Genomic DNA, 19,594 nt, shown 5'->3' with positions numbered 1-19,594 from the left:
AGGCTGAGATAATCTTGATCTGAAGCACAGCCTAATTGCAAGCCTGAGAGAGTGTCCCGTGAGGTGGTAATGCGTTTGCACCTAGTGCTGCTAACAGGGACAGGGCTGAAGTCCCTTTGGAACTTAGGATAAATCCTCACCTTCGTGTTGTGTGAGTGGGATGTGACACTGTAGTCCATGCACTGCTGGCAATGCTGTGGCTAGCTTTCTTCATGAGTTACCATTCCACCCAGAGAGGCAGCTGTGTGCCCTCCTTTCTCTACTTTGGCATGAAATAGGAAGCGTGAGGTTACCTGCTTACCAGGGTGGCTTTTTGGCAGCATCAAAAGGCAATGCCATAGTGCAATGGCAATTGTATAGCGTGCAAGGAGTAGTGGCAATGGGAGGCAAATTCAAATTCATGTAGCTGAAAGTTGAAGAGTAACAGTAAGAAACAACCACTTCCTCTACCATGTCTTGAAAAACAATCTGACTTTTTAAAAAATGCATTTCTAGAAGAGGAATATTTCTGCAAGGAGCTAAATTCCATGTCACAGAGGCAAGATCTTTAATTTTCCAAAGTAATCCAGGTCTACATTAAACTATATTAATTATATCAAAAGAATATTGGTTAGGTTGCAAAGTCAAGCGCTCAGCAATTAGGAATTGCAGGAATTAAGGCTGCCTGTGCCACTTCGTGCATGTGCATTATAAAACATCCTTTAATGGCGTGTCCATGAGCTATTTTTCACAGGACCCCTGCCTCTCAGGTCCTGTTCGATGCTGATCAAGCCGCACACACCACAGTTTTCCCAAGTCCTCTCTAACTACGTGTTCCTCATTTTCTAGGTGCCTGACTTGAGATCATGGGGTCTGATGGGCAGGAGTGCTTACACCTCCAGCTGGAGTCAATGGGAGCAGTGCTCTGACTGCGTTAAGTGCTATAGAAAGTTAACTACTCTGAGAAATCAGGTCCTAAGCATCTCATATTGAACACCTCAAGTGAATAGATGCATTTGACTGTATCTTTGACCGTGCCTCAGTTCCCCAGCTTCAAAGTGCGGGGGGAATCTGTCCTTCCTCACCACACTGGGGTGTTGGAAGGATAAATTAATTCATGTTTGTGAAGCACTCAGACACTGAAGAAATGAGTGCACGAGAAATAGGAGAAATTGTAGTCCTCCTAATAAGCAGGATTTGGATAGCATGGGGAAAAGAAGACCAAGGACCATATATTTGATCTGAGAGATCCAAATGTTATTAGATGCTTTTCAAAAGAAAATCATCCGTCTTTGCAAGTAAATGATGAAAGGGTCTCTAGAAAAGACATACGTGATGATGTAACAAGATGGTGTCACAACACATGCACAGGATGGGCTGAATTAATTCTTGCCGTTCTTAACTTTTGAGTGTTTGATAATGCAGCTTGCTTTCGATGGATTTGCTCTGTAACTCCCTAACTGGGAAAGAAAATTCCACCAACAAAATCCAGTCACTGACAACCACAGGCGTCATTAGCAAGATTTAAAGCTGCTAGTATTCCTCCGAGCTGGTAGTGAAATGGCAGTAACAAGTTAGGGCAACCGAGCAAGGTTATTTGTTACCAGTCTCCCATTCTGTCCTTGTCAAGCTAGTCCCAACCTTCCCCCGAGCTCTCCATGCCACGCTTAACCACCCTTCGTCTCCAGTGCCGCTCTAGGGTTGCTTCTTGTCCCCTTTTTATAGTCAGGCAGTTTCCTCTCTATACTTCGTAAGCGGTGTCAGGGAGTCATATGTGAGCACGGCCTACAGCAGCAGAGGAGAGCTCTGCTTAGTCTCATTTACGAAGCATGGTGTGACTGAAATCTTTGAGAAACTGAGATTAAAATAATCAAATTCAAAAAAGTGTAGTATGTAGAGTTAAAACTCTGCTTGGGCAAACCATCGTATTCTTGAGAGACAACTGTTTATTCTAACAGTTATTTATAAACCTATTAATAAGTTTCTAAACCAATTAAAGTAAGTTTATTCTTAAATAAACCTTGATTTTTTTCCCCTGTGAAATTCAACTCACTTTTCCAAAGCTAGGAGGCACCAGTGCATCTCCTCAAAAAAGTCGTCACCAGAATTGCAAACTGAAAAGTTTGGCTTGAGCTGTTGTCACAGAATTTTTCTAAAAACCGAAATATATTCATCCTTAAGACATATCCTAAATGTAGAAATCAGTTAAATTTGATCACCACAGCCCCTCTGCCTTCAAAATGGGATGCCTTGTGTAGCTTTTGGCACTAACAGGAGTTCTTCCCCACCGTATTATTTATTTGCGGTGTTAGTGTAAGGAGTTGCGCACGTGTGACTGCTCACGTCTATAAAGTGGCATTTTCGTCTTTCAAACGCTCATCTGCAGGGGGAAGCTGCTGTAATACGATGACCACAGGCTCATGTACATCCCCGTGAGAACGTACCGCACTGTGCTTGGCAGGTTATAAATTCACACCTTCGCTTACTGCATCCTAAATTCATATGAGCAAGCCCATGGCTGTCACAAGCTGTCATAATTGAAAGACACAATTGTTGTCCTTAATGTCATTAAAATTCCACATTTCTTTCCCTTTCAGACCCTCTTCTGCGTGACTACTGGGTGTATGAGGGCTCTCTAACCATTCCGCCCTGCAGTGAAGGTGTCACCTGGATATTGTTTCGCTATCCTTTGACCGTGTCCCAAGTGCAGGTAACGGCTGTATGTAAAGTGACCTTGGGATATGGCTATGAGCTAAAGGTTGTAGCGTGCAAATATATATGTCAGGACGTTATACCTGTTCTCCTGGAAGATCCCATTAGATCAGTACATGGCTTTTCAAGTAAAGGTTAAGCCTTTTGAGTCACTGAAAGCAATGCAAAGGTCAGAGATGAAAAACCTTGTTACCATTTATCTGCATTTAAAATAATTCTTTATTTAAGTGAAAGAAAAAGGAAGAAGTCAATGGGCAAAAGAAGTTCAATTCTTTGTAATTGTAAGCTTTCAAATACCACTGCTTTTTGATGTTAAAGGAACAAAAAAGCACAGGGAGACACTATGTCCTGGAGAATGAAAAATGTTAACACAGTACAGGTGAACTATATTGCATTGAGCTATATTTAACTTACCTTGCTCTTTTTTAATTCTGTTTTATAATAAATGTCAAAGGGAAACTACCTGTTTAAATTTGATTTCACACGTGTGTATTTTAAAGTGTTTTTTTTTCTTTTTAAATTATATCTACCAGTCATGTGAGCCGTTCTATGGAAAACATTTCAAATCTGTCTATAAATAATCCCAGTAAAACCAATGAAAACTCCTGATGAATACACTCCCGCAGTCTGTGAATCCCAGCTGGAGGAGTGTGGGTTCAATTTAAGTGAAACTGTCTAGAATCCCTGAAGCTGAATGCGTTAATTTTCATTGCCTGCTCTGAAGCATGTGCAAACAGAAGGGAAAAAAAGTATAAAAGGTGATAAATTCAGATTTAAATTACTTCAGCTTTAATAATATAAAATTTTGCTACTAATCCCAGCACAATGTTTTAACAGTTTTAAGGATTTGAAATTGGCAGTGTTTCTTTTCATAGGAAAACTGAATTCTAGTTTCAATCATAGAGTATAAGCAATAGCTCCCAATCAGCTTATTTGTATGGTAGCTGCGACTTAAATGTATCCTGTCATGAGTCTGGTATTTTTTTGCTCGTGAAAGCTTAAGTCTTATGGCTGCTTACTGCTGAGTAAATGGAAACAGAACTGTGTTGGCATGATTAGATTCAGATTAACTTTTAAAGGCAGAGTGCATTTTGTAACTTGGCAGCTAGTTGTCCAGATACGGTATGGGTAAATAAGAGGCCTTAATCAGAAGTATAAAGATCATAGCTATTACACTGAGACATTGTATGGTATTTTATTTCCTCTAGTTGCAGATTTTTTAGTCTCTATTCCCTTTTAATCCACTCAGTGCACAGAGGAGGGCACAGTTCAAGCCATCCACGTGCGGTGGGAGATGGTGAGAGGGTGAATGAAAGAGGCGTTAAGCAGAGAAATGCAACTTTAGTTCATATGATTGTGTACTCATTTACCACAAGGAAAGAGCATGTTGGAACGTGGGGTGAAGGGGGTGTCTCCAGAAGAGGATATTGTGCCTGGTGGAAAAGAGTGACCCATAGCGCCTTGGAAAAGGGCGTGACTCATAACCCCGGCCCTCTTTAGGTGAGGGTAGCTGGGTCGTGTTGCCGCCTTGCTTTGGTTGCTATAAACCCAACCCAGCCAGAACATCCCAGTGCTGAAGGGCGCCCAAGTCATGGAAGGGCTTTTCTTCTGCCGCTGACCCAGCATGCAGGTGAGACTGGCCCTGGAGCAGAGGGGGTGATTGAAGCAGGTTTGTGCCGCTATGATCCATGATACTTGGTACTTGTTGAAGATCAGCATCAATTAGAAAAAAATATCCTCACAGCTCGTTGTGGATGCAGCAGCATCACAGTCAAGGTTGTGTAGAAGAGACTTGCTAAGAACATGAATGACTTTTGCCAAGGTGCGATAAAAATTTTCCTTGCATCAGGTACCGCTTTCAGATGTCAAATGTGGGGACAAGTGAGTAAGAGATGGCGATTCTGGGATTTCAAAGTCAGCCGGGACTGAGAGTTCTCCAGGATCCTCAAAATAAGATTTGGGGGTGCCAGAATATTTTGTTACAGCTTGGACATCCGAGATTTTGACTTGAAATTAGCATTTTGGCTGCAATTAAGTATCTGTCCTCTTTTGTGCATGCAGGCATGAGTACCTATGAGTGGTTCCATTTAAGGAGAGATTAGAAATGCAAGGGCTTTTGTCTGCGGAGAGTGAGAGGCTGTAGTATAGCATACACCATTCTGAACCACCTGTGGAAGGCTGGTAGAGGCATTCAATTTTATTAAGCCTACTTGTAGTATTAAAACATAGATTTCAGTGCAAATGCCTTTCTAATGGATTTAAATACATTATTTTTACATGTGTCATTAACTTGTAGAATTTTCTTCTATGGGATACTAATGAACACGGCTTGTGAAACTTCAAGCGATTTATATAAATACTGGTAGCATCTGTGGTTATAGCGAGTAAGATACAGTGTCAAGGCTTTCTGTTTTCGTTTTTCAGGCCATAAAATAATCAACTTCTGAGTGTCAATAACAAGTAACCGTAAAGCACGACAGAGTCTGATCTGGGATAGGTTTTCTTGCCTTCCTCTGATGAAGCTTGTTAATATATTGGAGACAAGATACTCATTCACATTCTCGTTTTCTGTAATTAACATAGCAGTACCGAGTAGCTTAACAAACTGTGGGTCATAAGGGGAAGACATGAATAAAATTGCAATTCTGGTTCATGGTCACATCTATGTATTTTCAGATTTACTTATTTTGAAACAGTGGAGAAGTAACGATTTTGGCACAGGCATAATAGGCTGAGCATTGCAAAGCAGAGAACTTTTTCTTTTGTTTCTCCTGAAGACATTTGTAGATAGGGAAGCTCAACTGCTGGGCTGCTTTGCTGCTGATCGAAGTCAGTGTAAGGAAAGGAGATTCATCTCCATATGCAGCTCACTGCAGCAGCTGGGATCAGAGTGGGTTGGTTATGTGAGCAGCAAAAGAGCAAGCCAGGACTGAGCATCAGGCCGTGTTTTCCTGGAGGCCGTTGCCTCACTGGAAGTCATTTGCTTTGACATGAGGGTTCCCTTCCATCAGAGAGCTGTTTCCTTCGTGGGTCTTTGTGTGAGATCTGGGTACAGCCGGCGAGCGGCTCTTCTCCCCTGGAGAAGGGCTTTGCAAGCCGGGTTCTTGGAGTTTGATTACTGACCTCAGTGGCAAGGAGCTTGTCTGGAAAGCTGCACCCTGTGGTGCTGTTTCTGCACGTTGCTGCCCTCCTTTTGTGGTTTTTATCATCCTCACTTGTCTTATGTTGAAATACACAGCCCAGAAAGAACTGCATTGAGTGCTTCCGTGAGACACCTTGCCCCTGCGCAGACACAGCTGGAATGCAATGGGAGAAAATAGAAAACTCCCTCCTATTAGGCCAGTAAAGAGCAGGAAATAATCAACAAAGGCTTGCTCATGCTTCTCTCCACTAGATTTTTAAAAAATGGGACATTTGTGAATAATGTCCTTTGTGGTTCAGTGAAGCCTAGAACATTGTCTAAGCCACTCGGAGTAGGGATTTTAAACAATGATGCGGCAAGGAGCTGTAGTTCTGCTGTACTCATTGTCAGATGTCTTGGTTTGAAAAGACAGGTGTCTGTGGAGGAAGGCAGGAGCCTCCCTTGAAATGGAGAGTGCAACCCCCTTCCCTCCAAACTATTATAATTTTGAAATTAACGGGCCTTCAGGCAAAGATATGGGGAATAGGAATAACAGTTCTTTACTAATATATATATGTATATAACACAAGGCAGGGAAAAACAAACAACCCACTGGTTTACACTGACAAGAGTCAGGAATACAACCTGACACCCTGTTAGGGTGGCAGTAGCAGTCCGATAAGATGCTGGCTGCAGTCCTCCTGAAGTGATGGGTGTAGTTCTGTGGAAGCAGCAATCAGGTAAAAGAGTCTGGTCTTCCTCCGAAGGTCCAGTGGTCGGCAGGTAGCTCTTGTCCTCTGGAACTCCAGTGGGGGAAAAAGCTCCTCTGGGAATCCAGTGGAAGAAAGGCGGCTAGGGTGTTCAAAATCTCCGTTTTTATTTGGCATGGACTGCTTGGCTCCTTCCCCCCCCCTCCCCGGGCGGAGCATCTCACAATGGGATGGGGAGTCGTGAGGCAGTTCCTTGATGGGCCATTAACAGGAGATAGCCCAGGAGCGAGTTACCGATGGGTCAGGCGATAAGGCATTGTTGTGCCCATTGACAGGAGATAGTCCAGAGGGGGGAGGCAGGGAGCACCGCCCCACCTGGTCTCAACAGCTCCTGAAGATGGTAATAGAATATATTTTTCCTTTTGGCACATTTTACACTGTAACCCAGGACACAGAGCTGGCTGGTTTTGTATTGAATGACGAGGTCTCTAGTCCTTTTGTCTGCCTCACTCAAAATCAAGACCTCCTAAAGGACAGAAATGGTAACTAGCATATGGAACTGGAGTGGGAATTGCGCAAAATTTACGTAGTCTGTGAAAGAAAGCGCTCTCAGAGGTTCCCAGTACTCTGTTCACTGGGTCTTGGGAGGTGTCATGGAGGCATGTGGAATTTTCAAGCAGAAGGATAGCGCTTGTATTCCTCATACAGCAGAAATGTTTGTAAACATGCAAATACTTGGTCTTGTGTGTTCTGTTCTTCAGCAAACATTTAAGTGAAACAGATGAAAGCAGTGTTCAGGATCTGAAGACAGGGAAGTGGTGAAACCAGTCCTGCAAAATTCTGCAAGACATGAACTAAATGCTCTTACTCAGTAGAAATGTGACGGTTAACATTCTGGATTTATCCCTTCACTGGTTAGAATTTGATCCTGAATTTTGGTGTGAACAGGCCTGGATCATCCTTAGTGTCTTCTGGGCATGAGAAGAACTTTTATAAATGGCTATTCCTGTTGAAAGTATGTGAGTATCCAGGGGGGCTTGGCCGGGTGCCTCTAAAATACCTGTTTCCTTGGCAGCCCTGCGGGGTGTACTTCACTGCGTTGACTTGTGAGGGGTTGGGAGGAGATAGTAAGTTGTTCTGTGTGAGATGAAGCAGGATGAGTGGGGCACACATATTGCCTTATCACATGACAGTTTAGTAGGAAAAGTCGTGTCAGCACAGCTAGTGTCCTCTTCTGAGAATACCGCTTCTCAGGGGTGGAGCAGAGCACAGAGAGGCTCTGTCATGGCGGTCTGAACCATGACATGAAGGATGAAACGAGGAGGCTGGTGATCTCTGGAGCAGTTCCCCATTGGAGCAGGGCTGCAAATCTTGACTTCCCTGACGGCTAAAGAGCTTTCCTGGGGATCAGGTCAGTGCTCCTTCTCTGACTGAAGGAACTGGAAGCTGCTTTGTGGGGAGTGCCTCCTGGAGAAAGAGTTCACTGTGGGGATGTGGACAGAACAGTTGTAGATGCGGGAGGAGACAGCTCACAAACGCCAGCTTTGCAGAGTCTGCTCTTCCCTCTCCTTCATCTCTGTTTGTTTGAAGTCTCTTGTTCTCAAAAGATCACACGGCAGCCACTTTCTTGTAAAATGCTCCTTCCTAAACTGCAATTATTTGAGACTTTCCATGGTTGATTCACATGGTGAAAGAGGCTCCCTGTACAAAACCCATTCAGTGATTTACCAGCACTTGACTCCTGATGACTTTTTCAGTTCCAAGCCTATAGTAGGTTTGTTTTCAGTTTGCTTTAAACAAACAAACAAAATCTTCCTAAACAGGGTTTTGCCTCTAAAAGCACCTTCAAGGAGCTTTACAGTTTGTTCTGCTTTTCATCTTTTGAGTCTAAGCTGTTGCCTTCTATCTCGGCTGCAAGAAGCTGAGTGTTGATTTCTAAGCACACTGGTTTTTGAGGAAAATAAGCAGAGCAGAGCTGGCCTCTAAATCAAGCACGTAAGTCTGTATCAATTCTGCTGTAGAGTGGAAAACGACAATGAAGGCAGTTGTCTTCCAGGTTGTGGTAAGGAAGTATTCTCTGCAGGCAGTGTAAGAATAAAAATGCCATGACCTGCTGTTTAGTACCTCATTTCTTTTAATTCTGGAATCACACTTGCTTCCTTTCTGTAATCCTTCACGGGGTGTTTTTCATGGAGAAATCAACTCTCTGTAATCTGAGATGATAAAATGATTAAATACTTCAGGCTGCATTTTGCTTTCTGTGTAGCTTCACTTTCAAGGCACAGCTGAGCTGGATGGTGATGGGGGTGAGCACAGGTACAAGGGCTCAGGCTGGGGCGGGCAGCCTTCGAGTAGGTTTGCTGTATCCAGCTAAGATAGCTTGTCAATATGCCAAGGCAAAAACAAACACTGGTTTTTTTTTGTAGTTGTAACTACTTATTTAAAATACCAGACTCTTAAAAGCAGCACTGTTGAACAAGAAGGTACAATATTGCTGAGGTATGCATTGATTTTCTTAGTTTTTTGTCACACAGAGCTTGATGCTGATACTAGGGATGGAGATAGAAGCTGCTCACAGTCTTCCCTACACCAGATTAGGTTTAGAAAAAACTTTAAAAGTGTCTATGAACAGGAAATATATTTGTTTTGGACCAATTGAGATGTTTTATATATCGATTTTTGTTTGTATTTTAGTTACACTTAGCACCTACATATACAGAACTTTTGGCGTGGTATTTTTCCATATAAAATGTTTACAGACTTCCTCTAAAGCTCAGAGTCTGTCCAGAATTCTCCTGGTTTAGAAAATAATTTTTGTTTAAATGCAGCAACAATTTCAGGCAATAAATAGATCACTGGAAGAAATTCAAAACTGTTTGTAGTCAGGTTACTCATGAAATGCACTGCTCTGAAGAAGCCCTGGGTGATGACTCTCATGGCACAGCTGTGAGGTTGGTTCATAGGACGTAATGGCTAAGAAGATCACAGGTCCCAAAAGGAGTTACAGAAAAGGAAAGGATGAGTTTACTGAACCACGTGCATAAAAATTCTTATTTTTCTCTGCATGTTAAATGTACTGACAGTGCTGACACCTATTTTGAAATGCTGTTACTGCTGTATATTGACCTCAGGGTGTGGAGCCTGAACACTCCAAGTTTCAGAGCTGCAGAAGCGGCTGGGCAAGGCCAATTTGGGTCATTAGTCCCATAGAGAGGAATGTGTCTCAGCTTCTTCATGTCTGTCTTTCTGCCTTTCAGATAGAGGAGTTTCGTCGTCTGAGGACGCATGTTAAAGGTGCTGAACTTTTAGAGGGCTGTGATGGAATCCTAGGAGATAACTTCAGACCGACTCAGCCACTTAGTGATAGAGTCATCAGGGCTGCATTTCAGTAGCAGAAGAAGAACAGCAAAAATAAATCTTTATTCAGGTAAGTAAAAGCTTAGCAGAAAAATCAAAACATTGAATTAATTTTCATAGGGAAGATTCAGCTAAAGGAGAAAACGCACTTGGGTCATTTCAGCTAATGTTGTGGTGCATTGTCACAACTGCAAACTTTGGCACTACTGTTTTATTTCATCCTGTGGTATAAATGTTTGGTTCTGTAGTGGATGGAGTATTTTGGTTACTATTAGGTTCTTTAGTGGCTGGAATCTAACAGGCGATGGTTGTATTGACTTCAGTAGGCAGCGGATCAGGCACCGTTAGAGCACAGTTACTTCTTGTAGCTTTAAATTTCTCCTGCTGCAGTGAGCAACAGCACAGGGTGCCTAGGTTTGGTGGTGGATTTCCCCAGTTACTGAGGTGCACTGATAGGCTTCTTACTGTGTTCTGAGGAGACATCATCGGTGAATCTTTCTAGTGTTATCTGTTAAAAACCACTGTGGTAGTTCTGGCAGGAGGCCTTCAATTCTCAAAGGAGGCCTTTGGGGTTTTTTTGGATCCCCTCTCTCTGCTTTACAATGATGTTCTTTCCCAACAAGGTTGAATCTTGGCCAAAACCAGTGTAGATTCAAGAGGAAACTAGGTAGCTTCTGTCATGGCTGATTTTTTTTCATGTTTCATTCATCAAAATAGTTGTTGCTTCTTGGCCTCAGTGATGTTTTCAGCCTTCATTGGCTTATAGGGCGAGCATTTAAGGCTGACGTTGGATTCAGTGCATAGGAGCTGATACACATGTGAGCCTGCGTTATCCCCGCTTCAGTTACTAAAACTTCCCATGCCATGCTCCCCTTGCCTCTATCAGTTACAAGATAAATTCCCTCAATGTTCAACAGTTCCTCCTAAACCTCATTATACTTAGGTAATCAATGTTTTCCTATAATGAAAAAGCTGGTAATGAGATTCTTGGAGAGTTAAAGCAAATTTGCTATCAAGGACTTAGTGAGTCAAGACACCAACATTTATGGTTGATTTTGTGATGAAGTGGTCCCACTTTGATACAAATAGTAAGACAGCTATTTGAAGACAGGGAAGTCTTCAAGAAAAGAATTAATCTGTTCACTCCTTTAATAAATCCTGCTACTTTTTAACATAGTAGCATTTTTCATCTACTGTCCTACAATAAACTTTATTTAAATAGTAAAAACATTGGGTACTCCCCGTCACCCTATTTTACCATTATCCATCCACTATTAAAAGGCATCAGTTTTTCTATCTGCACGTTTCTTCAAAGCCATATGCTCACAAGAGAACCAGTTCATCCGAAGCGTCACCTGGAAGCATGCTGCTGACAGGTTTTGATAACGCTTTTGGGTGAGGACATTTATTTGTACATTAAAGTCTTGCCCTGTCTAGGTCAGTGACGGAACTCCTTCGTTCAGGTCGGGCTCTGTTGTGGAGTTAAGCCTCTTCAGAGCACGCTCTCGGTCCAGCCCCGACCTTCATGTGAAGTTAACGAATGATCAGGCAGCAGATAACCTCTGAAAGGGATAGATAATTCAGTGCTTCCAAAAATGGATCCAGTAAAACCAGGTGGGAAGATTATCTTTCCTCCCACATGAGACAGAAGTTATTAAATGGGCTGGGACAATGGCCAAATGTTTCGTGGTCTTTTCATGTAGCATAGGCATTCACTGTAGTGTGTGCATTGAAACATTTTTAAAGTAAGGGTTTGTTTGTATTTCTTAACGCTATTTAATATCCGCGTCCCAGAAGCTAAGCAAAGAAAGCAAAACATCGGTCCTTTTATTAATACTGTTTTCTCACTTCCGTACTTAATTTTGAGCACATCCCTAAGCCCAGCTCTCAATTATATGGTTCTCTGCAGTCACCAAATGTTGTCACTTTAATCTTGAAATGGATGTTTCAAATTCATCCCGGCTTCTGCATAAAAATTACTTGGGAAAATCATAGCAATATTAAAGTACAATTTTTCTCAGAGAGTGAATAATGCCCTCAGGCCAGTGCAGGTAATTCAAGTCTGTAACAGTGAAATTACCTGACACGCTGAGTTTGAATTTTAAGCGTGAAAGAATTTCCTTTACAATGCTGGAATTGAAATGTAAAAATTTCCCTTTTGCTTTCATGTTTGAAATTTTATTACATTTGTCAATACTTACAAAGATTTGTTTTAAATAATAAGATTTATCGTGGCCATGCTTCACAAAATAATCTGCAGTTTTAATTCCCAAATGATGGAACTTTTAATGTAAAGCGATGGTCCTCACTGTACGGCTATGCTAATTATGGACTCAAGCAATGAGAAAGAACTGTGACTCCTGGCATTGTGTAGCCCGCAGAAGAAATGGCACTTGGCTCTCTACCCCTGACTGAACTATTTATCAGAAATTCACCTGGCCAGGTCTTCTTTTGAGTCTTGGGATGCATCCATCCAAATAGCGCTGAACCAATCAAGGCTTCACAACATATCTTTGCTATTGAGGTTGTCTCTGGGGAGCTGGAAAAATGAAGCGTAAAAAGAAATGGTGTGGCTTTGATCACCTTTCCTCTGTGCAAAGAGGGAGAAAGGGAAGAAGACAATCCTGCCTACCTTGTGGTGATTTCTTTGCCTAGTTCTCTCCAGGAGGAAGGTGCTGAGGAACAGTAGCTCCTCACACAGACCTCAGGCATCCTCACAATGGACACCTTCCCTCCTTCCCAGGAATGGGTAATGGGCCTTAAGCTGGGACTGCTGACATGATTGCTACCAAGACTTAGCAGGTGGGGAGGGAATAGTTTGCAGGGTGGCATCTACATAGTGGTCCAAGAGGGAGCTTTTCTTCCTTTCAAAGAGGAGATTGCCTTTTGTTTTAAAGCTCTGATATGTCTTGAATATTACAGTTATGAACACGCTGGTGGACTTCTTTTCTGACACGATGCCCCTCTGCCAAGGCTGCTGGGACTCCTGTCAGTAAAGTTTTCAATATTTTATTCCAAGCTAGTCTGGTACAGCCATTTGAAGGACCTTGAGGAACATTAGTTTTCCATGACCTCGTCACTCCTGTCAGGGAAAGACCCAGTGGGAAGAGAATTGGAAAAAAAAAATATCTCGTGGGTTGAGTTGAGAACCATTTAATACTTGAAATAAACTAAAATAATAATAATAGTGATAATAATTGTAAAAAAATAGGAGGATGACAAAAAGAGAGAGAAATAAACCCCAAGACAAACAAGTGATGCACAGTGCAATTGCTCCCCAACCGCAGATGGATGCCTGAGCGGTGATCGGCACCTCCCGGCCAACTCCCCCGAGTTTATGTACTGGGCATGGTGTCCTGCGGTATGGAATAGCCCTTTGCCTAGCTCAGGTCAGCTGTCCTGGCCGTGCTCCCTCCCAGCTGCTTGGGCACCTCCTTGCTGGCAGAGCAGGGGAGACTGAGAAATCCTTGACTTAGGATAAGCACTGCTTAGCCACAACTCGTGTATCAGTGTGATGCCAATGTTATTCTCATACTGAAGCCAAAGTACAGCACTGTACCAGCTCCTAGGAAGAAAATTATCTCTTTCCCAACTGAAACCAGTTGTCTCAAAGGTGCACATCCCAGACACCGTTTATTTTGTATCTGTAAATAAAGAATTGTCTTCCAAGTATGCTGATGGCTTATACCTACTCCATCTGCCTATGTACATTACTCTGGTTTTCCTGAACTTATTTTTTGTGACTGATTCAGGAACTCCTGAAAAAGCATCAGTTTTTAGATATGCAAATGCACGTACACGTTCATACAGACACCTCCGTCTTTGGTAGACCTCAGACTGTATGTAGCTGCAAGTTTATCCAATGTCCCGTAAGTTATGATAGAAGAAATTGATTTGGATTAAACCCCATTCTTAATATAATTACCATTTTCCTAGTTGTACATTCAAGATTAGAGGAGGAAAAAATAAATGACATCATTAAAATACCAAGGTTGTGCTAGGCCTGAGGAACAGGAAGGGGTCATTTAGGGTGGGAGGAGCAGAGACAGCATGCGTGGTACTGCAGAGGCTGTCTGCGTGGTGCTGAGAGCTCTGAGCAGGCCAGCAGAAGTTGCCCCAGCAGTCGTTTCGCAGTGAGGGGAGCGGGCGAGGTGGTGACTGTGTCTGCTGGATGGTGCAAATGACTTGCTTCTGAGGCTGCTGAGCCGCTCTGGTGGCAGCAGGACTGTGCCACCCTTTCCGTGGGACATTGCAGAGGGGATCCGTGGGAACGAGCTAGCACTGAGCAGGGAGCGGGGTGCACTCCTGTCTTTGTGGTGTTGCACATTGTGTGGCCACTAGAGGACAGACCATGAAGGGGCGTTCGGATAGGGCGAGCTGTGGAGCTGTGCCCTGCCTTCGAGAGACAGAGGTAAGAGGGGCACGGTGCTGTGCTCTGTATTGCTTTGCCTAAGCAGATGTCAGAGAAGTTTGCCTTTGAACGGAGGGTTATGTTACCAATCAATGGATGTCTTCACTCCCAGTTCACCTTTGAGGTTCCTGCAGTTCACAAACAAGTTGCTCTGTGGAAGTTCTTGCACTCGGGGATTTATGCTTTTCTGTTGTGAGCTGGAGCGAGCTTTCAGCAGCCATGCATCACTAGGCTGCTACGACCATTCTTCTCTTTTTCCGGGTTTAAAAAAACCCCAAATATTATCAGCACTAGTTCTTTAGAAATACAAACGCCAATTTCCTGGATTTGATGAAATGCAGGTATTTACGCTGCTTCTCAGCAAGTGGTTTTTCATCGCTCATTGTTTGTCTCCCTGAGTTTAGGGTTTGTGGTTAGTTTAATTGTTAAGTTTCAGTCTTTGAAAGAAACTTGACTTCCCATTATCAACAAAACCAGCTATTGTTCTCCTGTTTTTAAGAGCTTATTGTGCAGTGCCCAGCATGCTGCTGCCACTTCAGAGTACTTGACTGTAGGACAGAGGGCCAAACAGCTTTGGCTTGTGAGCCACACACCGTAATCGGAGACCTACTGGAAACACACCGAAACTTTTGGGGCGTTCAGGGGGAACCAAGAGCTTCAGGAATGGCTGAAAGATGGTGCCTTTTCAGGGTGCTTCCCACCACTTCATTGTAACAGCAGGGAATGGGGTGTGCACTGAGGTGGTGAGTGAACCCCGTAACGTCAGCTGAACTTGTCTTCCCACTGCTGAGGATGCAAATCAGTGAGTAACAAAACACTTCTGCCGCTTGTGTGGCATGCCTCTGACCCAGGAGCCACAGGCTGGGGATTTGGTAGCCACGGGCAGCCCGAGAGTCATAGACTGGTCACTGCTGTAGTAGGACTTTATGTTGTGTCCAGCGTAGGGAGTGCTCAAGCCCTAGATGAGGAAGGAAACCATTTTGAGTTGTAGCTGTTTCCAGAATTAGTACCATATTGGAAAGATCCTTGTTCAATCCTGTACTGAGCTCCTCTCAGAAATACGCAGATGTTGGTGGCGGAATGGAGAACAGTCAAAGTCCCTTAGCACGTAAAGAAGCAGCAAAGAAGAAACAAATACTGTGCTTCCTTTTCAAAGTTAAAAACCCCATGGGGTAGCCTAGGAATCAGGCCCCTGCTCATGCTTCAGGTAAGATACTTCATGCTGACAAGGGCTCCCAAATTTTGTGACCTGTGACTCTGTCAGCATCGCTCATTCTTTGCTATCCACAGTGCACTGTTATCATCAACTTTTTTATGGAAGACATTTTGAGAGTATAATTTCCAGCTGCTTACCATAAACCATGGACGGTTTGTACATGGCTGCTTGGGAAGGGATAACGTAGCTGGGAGTGCCTGTCGTCACAACCACCCTCCCAGCATGTTTACTGGCAATTTCAACACAAAAGTTAGAGTCTGAACAGACACCGAAACGCTGCCATGTTATTTTCACTTATGAGGAAAATGCTGTGAATTAGTGGTGAGGCAAACTGGTAGGAAGCTTCGATCACCTTTGATAAAACTACACCTGTTTTTTAAAATACAGAGACTCCAGATTAGGACGTGTGAAAGACAGTGATGTAACAGCTCTCAAATGTCAAGGATGTTAGAAGGACATACAGGTACATGTGTCCAACCACAGAGAGAGAACACCTGCGGTGCGCGTTCCTCCTTCAGCAACACGTGTTGGGGGCAGTGGGAGCGCTCTCTGTTCCACTGGGGTGAAACCACAGGGAGTTTTGAGCAGGACATTATGCTACTCCGTTGAAACTGAAGATCCAGGTAGTCACAAGTCCTTACTCTTACTGGAACTTGTCATTCTAATTATTTCATGTGGATGAACACAATGCAGTGGCAGTGTACAAATTCCTGCTAGGCAGACAGCAATGTTCTAAAAATAGATCGCGGCCAAAACTGACCAAGTTACGTGGGTTCATGACCGAGCGGTGCTACAAGGCAAAACTTACTGTGATTTTTAAAAGATTTTTATCATCCCCAGAGCTCAAGAGAAACGCAAGTACACTGCAGTTGGGTAGACATTGTTAAATGCCCACAGAACTAGATGTGGACTCAATAAACTGTGACCTTTTCCTGGAAGGAAGGCAAAGTGTTTCGGGAAAGAACAGGATTCATCAGGTAGTCAGTCCTATTTTCTGACGTGCTGTCAGGTGGGGTTTTTAGGAAGGCGTAGGCTAATGGTGATGTGTAGTCAGTGGTAAACTGGTTTTGCCACCCATGGCCTTTGATTTTTGTTGAACTCTTATTTAACTTTCTGGTTTAACCTAGTGTTGAGGAGGAGAAGGCAAGATACAAGGAAAAAAATAGACACAATATGGTAAGGAATACGGTAAGAGAAAAGAGGTGGGAAAGCTCTCCAGAAAGCAGATTGACTACTTTTAAGTAGCAGAACAAAGTTTTTGATCCTGTGTGGTCATCTTGACCTAAGGCTGCTGCAGTGGGTCACCTTATTCCCTCCCTGTTGGACGGCAAGGTGTATGATTGAGGCCATCCCATTCCATTTCTCCGTAGTCTGTTTATGTGCACTTCCTCAACACTTTCGGAAGACTGAAAAATAATCCCTTTCATGGAAGTTTTCTTGTATCTTCTCGTTTAAATGTGTTCTCTCTATTACTATGGGAACATTGGGACCTTTGGTTCTTAAAAATGCACCAGCTTGGCCCTGTCTTTGCTCCTGCCGCTGCTCCTTGATTCTGAGATAAAGTTACAGTGTTGCATTTATCCCAGTTTCGAACAGGAAAATTTATTCTCTGTGTGGAATCCTAAGTACATAAAATTATATGAAAGAATTAGAAATAAATATTCTTGGAAACATAATGTTTTTTTTACATGCTGAGGATGATTGCTGAATTTTGATTGACCTTGTTAATATTTCTTTTTTTTAAAACCGTGGGTATTGTGATAGTAGCTCTCAGGTATTTACACTTTATGGTGCTGATCCTGAAAGCTTTTATTCGGGAGTGGTCGTCTGGTCTGCGGGGGACTCCGCCAGAGGCACTGGGACTCTGTTTGATACATGTAGGACTCAACCCAAGCAAAGGAAATTTTGGAGGCAGAGCTATAATCTATAAACAAGCAAGGCCCCTGGGCTACTTTCTCATTATAATACACATGCCCATTTGTATAATTGTAGCTCAGATATCAAAATTCCAAAAACTTTTCCAAAGAGTAGGAGAAGCAGCTTTGTATCTCCGTAAACCTTCAGCCTGAGCAGTGTGGTCCTTCACCGCAGACATTATGGAACAGTGCTATTAAGTTGGCATGGTAGAAAAATTACTCTTTAACAAGAGTAAGGGGTAAGTGTGAATAACAACGCTACCGACGTATGCAATCAGTCTTTTGTCAGACAATGCGTTAAGGATTTCTATAACAAACACAACTGAAATCTTCAGACCAGCTTGTAATTAGGCTCCTTTCCAAAAGGAATCTATTAATACAATATGCTGCCCAAATCCCAGTTCAACTTAATTTCACTGACTTTGATTTTTGGACGAAAAATATTAAGCTTGAACTAGTGAAAAATGTAAAAAGTGTGCATTCAATTAAGGAATAATTACATACTCCATCACCCGTACTTTACACTGGGGGTTATCCAAGAAAGAAGAGAGATACTACCCACTGCAGTGTATGAAACAGTTTTCGTAATGAGTTTAGCACTAATTGAGATTGAGAAAGTGTCAGTGTGCCACAGCATTAGTTTCCCTACACAGAACCTTAAGAACACACAAAGTTTTTGGCTTCTTTTGAGCTTCCTCGTTGAGATTTTTCAGTCTAATTGGCTGATCCCGTATCTTCTGCCCATGCCAGAGGAACCTTTCTGTTCACTTCGGGGAGGGGGCTGGTCCCTGCACCCTCCTGTCCGTAGCCCACTGAAAGACACACCAAGAGTTTTTCCAGAGATGGGGAGTAACTTGTTATTATGATGTGGGTTTTGTGTAGCAAACCCCAGGAAGAACCGGGCATGCGCTGTGCCGTCACCCAGAGCGGAGCTGTGGCTAAAACCAGCCGCCCTCCGAAAGCAGCTGCGAGAAAATTCTTCGAGTTGACCATCAAACGGTCCTGCTGCCAGACACCGTGGGGGTCGGGGATGTCGGGTGATAACTGGGGACCACATGGAAATCACGGCACAGATTGTCTTGGGGGTAGGCACTGACTTCTCGACAGCGCTGCGGGGGGCCGGCAGCCTCCGCGCTCCCTTCCTCTCTCAGATGAAGGGTGGGACCTCTCCAGGGATGTGTTGACTCTTCCTGCAAGCCGTTGTAGCCCCAGGAGGCCACCTGCACCCAAGTGACCACTTGCACCCAAGCACTCACGGGTTTTTTGTGCACGTGTGCTGAGCTATAGTGAGCCCTAGGATAACCTGAGGGGAAGAGGAGGTTGTTAGTGCAGCAGAATGACATGGTTTGGTGCTCCCACACCTCCCGCTTCCCGTCGGAGAGCACTGGGGCAACTTGAGCAGCTGATTTCCTAAGGTTATGGTGAAGCACATGAATATGTGTTTGCGTGAAACCAAGTACGGACTTGCCTCTGCTGCTAGTGAATAAGAATATTGCTGCTATTGGGAGGGACAGACTGGGTGATCCCTTTCTGTCTCCTGAGCCCACCTGACTCCCGTGAGAGCTGTGTACTCAGCACTTGGTAGAGCCCCTGAAGTAGTAAATAGTGAAACAATCTCGGTGACTAGTGTATTTTCCTTTCTGGTTTACTGCCATGCTCTCCACGTTAGGATCAGTTACCTAATGGATTCAGAAAGCCAATTGTAAAGTTTTGTTTCAAGTTCATTATTTTACCACTGCATTTAACTTTGCATTTTTATTGCCATTTCCTCCGTTTCTGGTAAATCTTCCAGCACTGGCTTTACCCTAAAAGAGAAGAATCCGGACCATTATGTCACTGAAGTATATACCCCGAAACTGCCCCCACCTGCTGTCATGAAATCCTGCTTTTGGTTTTCCGTGTCTCCCTGGCTGGACATAAACAGTCTTTCAGACCCACTGTGGAGGAATTTCAGTAACATAATTGTTCCATTCTCTTTTCAGAGAGGGGGAAGACAATGCTCCCACAGTGCCCTCAGATGAGAAATGGAAACTTCGAAGGCTGCTGCTTCAGTTGAACCACAAAGCCTGTATTGTTCATCTTCATCTAATTCAGCCTTGATGGATGGCTGGGACAGTTCGTCTGTCCGCACGGTCCAGTGAGATTCTGGGAATGGGACTGTACGTTAGCAGA

The 19,594-nt window shown here is 43.5% G+C and overlaps 1 protein-coding gene across 1 annotated transcript in view; it reads left to right on the top strand.

Annotated features, from left to right (window-relative positions):
- Nucleotides 1-9,914, top strand: part of CA8 (carbonic anhydrase 8 (inactive)) — a 37,468-nt gene extending 27,554 nt beyond the window's left edge. Inside the window, exons 7-8 of the mRNA XM_086472668.1 lie at nucleotides 2,577-2,689; nucleotides 9,780-9,914. Coding sequence (XP_086328794.1) covers nucleotides 2,577-2,689; nucleotides 9,780-9,914 — 248 coding nt within the window. The remainder of the gene's footprint in view (nucleotides 1-2,576; nucleotides 2,690-9,779) is intronic.
- The last annotated feature ends 9,680 nt before the right edge of the window (nucleotides 9,915-19,594 follow it).

The sequence above is a fragment of the Leptosomus discolor genome, chromosome 13 (assembly GCF_034619465.1).
Source record: "Leptosomus discolor isolate bLepDis1 chromosome 13, bLepDis1.hap2, whole genome shotgun sequence".
Taxonomy (NCBI): domain Eukaryota; kingdom Metazoa; phylum Chordata; class Aves; order Leptosomiformes; family Leptosomidae; genus Leptosomus; species Leptosomus discolor.
This window is presented reverse-complemented; position numbering and strand designations above follow the sequence as displayed.